Source organism: Cydia amplana, chromosome 15 (genome assembly GCF_948474715.1).
Source record: "Cydia amplana chromosome 15, ilCydAmpl1.1, whole genome shotgun sequence".
NCBI lineage: Eukaryota > Metazoa > Arthropoda > Insecta > Lepidoptera > Tortricidae > Cydia > Cydia amplana.
The window spans coordinates 4641602-4650069 of NC_086083.1; the positions used below are offsets into that span (position 1 = coordinate 4641602).

Here is an 8468-nt window from a genome sequence, read left to right on the forward strand (position 1 = left end):
AGCGTCGGGTCCGGCGCTCTATGCCACAGCCAATGATATTATATAACCATAGATAGGTTATACTCATACTTGGGGAGCACAAAAAATACTTCCATATTTATTTCTGCGCCTATGAAGAAATCTGTTATTTTTCATTAATTTTCTCATTCCATCCGTCTTTCTCACACTCGTTGTTAAACATAAGCTAGTCTCTTGCTCTTTCGGTGTGCTCGTTAGCACGTGCAGTCGTGCACATATCATGCTTGTCCAGCCGCGACTAAAGGAAACTTCTGCAATTTGTCACAAGGTAAGCGCTTCAATTTCGGAACGCCTATAACCTATCTTGAGTCATAAATCATTGGCCACAGCTGACAGACTATAGTACCTGTAGACGGGCGCGTGTGGCGCGAGCGCGTCGCAGGCCGCGCAGCGCCACGCGGCGGACACGTTGCGCAGGCCGCACGCGCAGCGCCAAGCGCGCGTCGGGCCCGGCGCGGAGCCGACGCACGACCATCCGCTGCGGGACGAAACAGTTATTTTAGACTCATATTACAAATTTGAAAGTAACTGTTTGTTACCTCCACAAGCTTCCACCACTAAACCAACTTAGATGAAGCTTAGTAAAATGGTCCTGGGTTCGAATCCCGGTAAGGGCATTTATTTGTGTGATAAACACAAATATTTGTTCCTGCGTCATGGGTGTTTCCTATGTATATAAGTATGTATTTATCTATGTAAGTATGTGTTGTAAAGCAAATGATTTGAATTGACTTAGCATGTTGCATACTGTAGCTATAGTATCTCAATGACGCGTGTCTCTCAATAGTACTGAAGGGATTAGCGTATCTACACCGAATGTTAGTGATGTTATTGATGTTATTGTGTCACTAATTCCTTATGCTACTATGGCATCTACTAATATTATAAATGCGAAAGTCTGACCGTTTGTTCTCAGATGAAATTCATAAGGATATAAGGTTGATTTTATTACAGAAAACATCATTGTATGCAGATGAAGTCGCAGGCAGAAGGTAGTAGCGATTCAACTTAATAGTTTTTTATTTTATTTTAAACTGTCTACAGTCAAGTGTAAAAACATGGGTGCATACAACTTACTAAAAATATGTCCCAGTTTTTAATTCTATAGCTGACATAAGAGGTATGGGCAGATACCTTTGTTTGACATAATGATTGAAAGTCTTATTGTAATGACTGTCAGATTATCATTAGACCCGAGCTATGGGATTAAGAGTATGATGAGTGCACCCATATTTTTACACTTGACTGTACATACAATCTTTTTTAAATATGTATTAAATATGTATTATAAGTTTCAATAGTTGCCTGCTAGTTCCTACAATTATGGTAGGTAACCGACCTACCTATTTTAAAACTAAGCTTAAAACTAGCACAGGACCGGGACAAGTGGCGTACAAGAAGAGAGGCCTATGCTCAGCAGTGGGCGACCGAAGGCTAAAATGATGAAAATGATGAAGCTTAAATTTACATAGGTTAGCTTCAGAGATGTGACTTATTTGAAATACTTGTATTTAAAATGCAAATACAAAATGCAAAATACCTATTTTGTATTTTGTATTTAAATACCTTTTGAAGAAAACTATTTTGTATTTTATTTGAAATAGTTTTGGGACCTATTTTCTATTTTCAAAATACAAAATACTTTATAGTAGGTAGGTAATGTAGGTAGGAGTTACAATCTCTTCTGATGTTACAATCCTGGCAACTCTCTCATTCTTTTAACATGGAACTGTTGAATCTGTTTAGTAACGTCGCACATAAAGTGTAATCTTGAGTGTTGGGAGGGTTTCAAGGCACGAGAGGAGAACAAACTTTTCTGCCCTGGTGAAACACAATCGAGACGTTTTCATCACACTAACGAGAGGCATTATACTAGCTGTGAAACATTACAAAGTAATGCTTTTAAAAGTTGGCCGATATAAAACATCATTCATACCTACATCCTACCGGTTAATATGAGCAACTAGAAATTTGCACTTTAGATATGGGATTGACTTCAAAGAATAAAGAGAGTCTTTTCAACTCGGAAATTCCGAGTAATACTTCTTAATTCAGACTAGGTATTCACTACTCAGAATACCTTTTATTGAAAAGTATTTGTATTTTAAAAAAGTATTTTGAAAATACCTATTTCGTATTTTGTATTTAAATACAAATTCAAAAACTATTTTGTATTTTGCATTTGAAATAGTATTATCAAGGAAGTATTTGTATTTTGTATTTAAATACTTTTTATAAAGTATTTTTCGCATCTCTGGTTAGCTTGTAAAAAATTCAATAACATCATAAAATACTTTTTCAATTAGCCAGTTCTTGAGCCTTCGTTTGAACATAATTCCGCCTAGCTCTTTCAATAAATAAAGATCTAATGAAGTCAAGATATGAAGCAAAATCTCCTGACATTTTCTGTCATCGGGCTGATTAATCTATTAATTCTGGCTGTGTGAAATATTTTATATGTACAGTTTTGTATGTTTTTTTTTTTCTTTGATTAGATGGGTGTTAGAAATCTGAATATGTGAATCCGGGTTGTGTTGTGTAAGACATGACTGTCTCTACAAACACTGACATATGGTAAAAGGTTTTTTTTTTTTTTCGATGTGGCACGCGCACAGCTCTTGTGAGCAAGGACCCCGCTAAGGATGCGGGTGAGCCTTGCTCATATGCATATCTGTCGCCAGTTTTCCCTTAGTCGCCTTATACAACACCCACGGGACAAGATGGGGTGGTGGTGGTAATTACCATATCATTTATTTTGACTACGGTATTACAAGATGTTAACATTATTTAAAGTCCAACATACTGGGACAAGACAAATCTTATAGTTAACTGAACTGAAAGGCACAGATAAAAAAAATACCTGCCTACCAGCTTTTTTTTCTTCAAGACTCATAAATTTTGTAACAAATTGTACACAAAGCTAAAAATATGAACCTTGCTTCTAAAATTCGGCAATAGGTATCATGTTTGAGGGATGAAATTGTTTTTTTTTATTTAAATATACAATTTTTTAAATGAAAACCATGATATGTGCGCTTCAGGCACACTTCCATCTTGCTCACGATTACGCTCATTGAGAGTGACAGAAGAACACATAACTTACTGGGCCTTAAAGAATATCAACAAAGTGCATGATACATAAAAATATAGTCCTCTTAACTGTTTTATTTCGCTATGCAAGTGAAAAAGGATTAAGAAAAAAAAGGATAATATAGCTAAGCTATATACTATACAATGTTTGATTCAGTTTTAGACCTCATGTTTATACACAATAACCAAAATTAGCCAAGGAACCAAATTAAAAGATAATTTTATAAAAATCACTTAAAGCTTTCAAGTAATTTGCTAAGAATATTTAGTTTGATTAAAGATGATTCTATCAAAAGTATATTATTTTATGAACACACTGAAAAAAGCAATTCATTACTGAACGCCACCTCTTCAGTTCCATTGTTTACTCGATTTTTCAGTCACACAAAGCACGATCAAAAGCTACAGTAGGTACCACAAAAGATACGATCTAATACCTACCAATCAATGCAGTATACATGATGGAACAACCGTCAAATTCTTAGTAATCATGACATACACCAGCACGAAAAACATTGTCAATTGGTAATTAAGCTAATGATCTTCCGATTAAACCTTCCAACAATGAAATACAATGGAAATATAACCTTAAAATACGGGTCAAGAAAAATCGATACTGGACTGACATTACCAACAATGAAAACCTACCAGTCAATACATAAACAAATTTTCTTACCTATTGATATTGGAGGTCGAGGGTATAGCGATGGCTTCCGATCCTGGAGTTGTTCCGTCGCTTTTTTCGGTTCGAATCGTATGCTCTGAGGACGAATCTTTAGTATAATAGCGTTTGGAATCTTTACTGTCATGACTTGAGACCCGTTTGGTGGAACATTTTAAACACTTTACACTCTCGGTTGGATTGATCTGGCCGCACGTCTGACAATGCCATTGCAGCACCGATGCGATGGAGCCCATTTTAATTCACTCATGGCTATGGCACCATAACAATACGCGGTTTATAAAAACAAAATGCGGCCCGAGAAATATGAAAACAGCTGATCCACCATGTTTGTGTATAACTTTTTTATAAGCTGGCATTGGAGGGTGTTGCCGGTTACATTATGCCAGCTCCAGTGTTTGTTTTATACTTCTGGAAATAACGGGGTGATGTGATTTAAGAAATATTTCTTATAATTTTATTTATGAATTTAAAATATTATTTGGTATTATGGAATATTATTATGAGACGACAACTTGACAACAGCTAGGTTTACATCGCCATCTATTGGATTATTTCTTAAGCATACCTTAAGCAAACGTACCTGCTTGCTGTTGTTGTTATAAATACAAAGAGGGCAGCACAGAGTTATTCAATTTTATCGTGAAATAATTACAGAGTTTGTTGTGCTTCATTGCATCGGTACCAAAAGTAGCATCAGAAAATAATTATTATTATACGTAGGTAAATAATTAACGTAGATTCGGTAGACTCCATTCAGATAAGACACATAACACAAAATTAATTACTTATTTATTTATACCAGTTAATTCCTCATCCTATCATAGATGGCGCAACATTTTTAACCTCCGCTGGCTCCGCTTGAATTTCAATTTTTCTTTGCACCATAATTATTATCTTTTGCTTATACCAAAGGTATATATATAGGTAACTCTTTTCTCTTTGCTATGTCAATAAGCCTTTATAAACTATTCTCTACCTATTAGAGCCACGGGTATTCTAAATTATCAAATTCTTGACCGTTCGACTTAATTAAATATAATTTATTATTATCATCATATATTTTTATTTGTATAATATTGTTATTTATTAGGTAATTACCACACCACATATACTCACCTCTCACCTCACTCTTCAAGCCGCCACAAATCGTTCGTGTAACGACCGTCCAGCTGAAGAGCCGCTTGCCCGCAGACGCTACATGTAAATTACAAGCTGTCACCGCCAGGGCGCGGGTTCGAGTCCAGTGTAAGCTACTGTTTTGTATTTAGAATAAATAACTTTCACACCTTACCGATAATACAAAAAAAACCTAATTTTTAAATAGTACAGTCAGCATCAATAGTAGCGGACGAAACAAGCGCCAAATAGTGATAGCGGTACACCGCGAAATTCAGTAAAATGCTGCAAATGGTGTTAAAAGGTATGTAAATCGGTACGATTGATCTTTAGGCCATTTGAATCAATTTGACCCGAAGCACCAAATAAAATGGAGAGGAGTCATGGGGCGTTTTTTTTTGTTGTCCCCTACACTTTGTTTTCAAATTTGGGATTTTTTATGTTATTTCTACTCAGAAAAACGAGCTCTTTCTATCCTAATAGGAGAAAAAAAGTGTCCCAAAATTTCCATACATTTATCGATCTTTCCATTCCGCGACCGCCATACAAAGTTTATGAAAAATGGTGACGTAACGGAAATAAAAACCTTAGGACACTTTTTTTCTCCTATTAGGATAGAAAGAGCTCGTGATTCTGAGTAGAAATAACATAAAAAATCCCAAATTTGAAAAAAAAGTGTAGGGGACAACAAAAAAAAACGCCCTATGACGTCTATTCTCGATTATTTAAAGTAGGTACTTACCTACCGGAAGTAATTTTATATTAATTGCTCTCGTTTTTAAGTTCCATAACATATTTATAAGACAATACTACATATTATTATTATATTATTACCTACTTTAAATTTATTTAATGCTTCTAATAAAACTAAAACTTTTAAAAACCGAAACTTGTTTCGTATTAGTCAACATGAAACCGCTCATAAGAGTGAATGGGATGAAATTGTGCCGCTTTTTGGTCGCATAATTGAAAAGCGGAAGGAAACAGCGGTTGAAAACGTGGAATTCGCGCTTTGATTCATTCAACAATGTGAGAAAAGGAAACTGCATTCGTATGTTAATTAGTGTCTAGTGCAACATTTATGCATTCTGCTCTTTTTCAACAATGGACGTGTTTTGTCTGCGATTCGGTTGAAGAATTAGAACAGTATCTTGAAAAAAATAACATGTTTATTTTGTTTAATTGCTCGCTTAGTTTGATTTAAAACATTGCTCCCTGAGGTTTGGTTTGATATTCATAGTTTACGTAGGACTGAATGATTCTATAATTACGCCTCAAACAATAATTAGGTATTTTACAAAACTGCAAAGCAAACTTAGGTATGAGCTATGAACCGGACATCATCACGTTTTGCTGCTTTTTAGGGTTCCGTACCCAAAGGGTAAAAAACGGGACCCGGGACCCTATTACTAAGACTTCGCTGTCCGTCCGTCCGTCCGTCTGTCACCAGATTGTATCTCATGAACCGCGATACAGATGATGTATCTCTGTTGCTGCTATAACAACAAATACTAAAAATAAAATAAATATTTAAGGGGGCTCCCATACAACAAACACGATTTTTTTGCTCTATTTTTTGTTGATGGTGCGGAACCCTCCGTGCGCAAGTCCGACTCGCACTTGGCCGGTTTTTGTGTTTTGTGTTTTGTATTTGTATTTTGTATTTAATAATATATTTTTTGTTACTAACAACTATGGACATGTGTTTCTGAAATAATACCTTTTAACCCAAAGAGGAAACTATAATAGACCTTACATTTATAGGGATTAGTCCGATTTACTCGCGATGTTTTCCTTCATCGAAAAGGGAATGCGGCGTACGTAAATAAATTTGGTAAGGAACCGGGGTTCAATCTAACCCGCAAATCCTGGACAAATAAGTATAACAAAGCCTTTTTGACGCTGCCGTATAAATATTTCATTTTTAGGGTTCCGTACCCAAAGGGTAAAAAACGGGACCCTATATTACTAAGACTTCGCTGTCCCTCCGTCTGTCACCAGGCTGTATCTCATGAACCGCGATAGCTAGACAGTTGAAATTTTCACAAATGATGTATCTCTGTTGCCGCTATAACAACAAATACTAAAAATAAAATAAAATAAATATTTAAGGGGGGCTCCCATACAACAAACACGATTTTTTTGCTCTATATTTTGTTGATGGTGCGGAACCCTCCGTGCGCGAGTCCGACTCGCACTTGGCCGGTTTTTATTTAGGCTATTTTTTTTACAAAAACATTATGTTGACTCCGTTAGAACTTTATTCATAACTGCAATTTAGTATACCCACGTACATGGTTTGACTGTATAATTATATTTTTAGCTTCCAATAGCATAGGTCACAGTGGAACCGGCCCTTAAATCCTTGATGTTGCATTTAAACCAGATTTATGATCCTATTTGCGAACAATATCGTAAATTGGTGCTGATTCTGATATCAATCCGTCTGCAGCAGATTTCATTGCTCACAAATCATCAGTGAATGATGAGATTGATGAGTTTTGTAGTTAAGGATAAAAATATAAGTATAGTCTCCTCTTCCCCTCTCTTGCAGCAGGATATGTTGGCTGGAGCTACCCCTTGAACTGAATTGCGTGATATTTTATCATCTACTGAACATAGATGGTAGGATCCTAATAGATGTGGTATACGCGTGCGTCCGTGAGGGACAAAACCCACCCACCCACCATAATCTATACTAATTTATGGTGGGGAATAAAAAAAAATGAGAGACTGTGACAAGAACAAACAATAATAGGTACCGCTCTCGCTGCTACTCCTACTAAAAGATACATAAGACTATCCCGTTCGGTTATTTCCCCCCACCCTTCATGCCTGATCCAGTTAAAATACTATAGATGGTCAACCAAATCATTTCAGTAGAAAAAGGCGCGAAATTCAAATTTTCTATGAGACGCAAATGTAGGCGCGAAGGGATATTCGCGCCTACATTTTTCAAATTTGCCGCCCTTTTCTACTGACATGATCTGGTTGACCAAGTATAGATTCATGCTACTGTACTGAACTACCGGATTTTTTATTGAAGCTGAATATCCCGTTCAAGTCATTTTGCTGAGACTCGAAATATGACCTTAAATGACGTCATATTGGAGTTCCCATCTCTAAGTTTTCTACAAGGAGATCCCATTGAAAGAAGATGTAAAGTTATAGGTATTCATTTGAAAACAGCTGGTGAGATAATTTAGCTTGAATAAAAGGTCCTTGCTCTAGGTCGTTAAGTACGGTAGGTGTCGCTACGAGCCTAGTGAAAAGTAAGTGATAGAAGGATTCAATGGGGCACAGGCAGAGCAAACTTGGGCTAGTACTATTATTTATTCTCTAACTTACCCTACCTACGTTAGCAAGAGCATAGAGAAAAAAATACATAGAGTGCTCACTCCATACATCAGTTTTGGTACCAAAAAGACTATTATTTTCATAGTCGACATCTAGCATCGAGTAACGGAATTAACAGTACTGCTACTTGACAATAGATGTTGCACCGACCCGAAAGTCTAATGGTTAACAATAATATATAACCGGATTAGCCGGAACTCTA

At 36.2% G+C, this 8468-nt stretch overlaps 1 protein-coding gene across 1 annotated transcript in view; it reads right to left on the reverse strand.

The window, feature by feature from the left end:
* LOC134654509 (calpain-D) overlaps window positions 1–4194 on the reverse strand; it is a 34961-nt gene extending 30767 nt beyond the window's left edge. Inside the window, exons 1-2 of the mRNA XM_063509954.1 lie at window positions 3785–4194; window positions 365–496 (exon numbers count right to left, since the gene is read on the reverse strand). Coding sequence (XP_063366024.1) covers window positions 365–496; window positions 3785–4026 — 374 coding nt within the window. The 5' untranslated portion in view covers window positions 4027–4194. The remainder of the gene's footprint in view (window positions 1–364; window positions 497–3784) is intronic.
* Between the last annotated feature and the right edge of the window lie 4274 nt (window positions 4195–8468).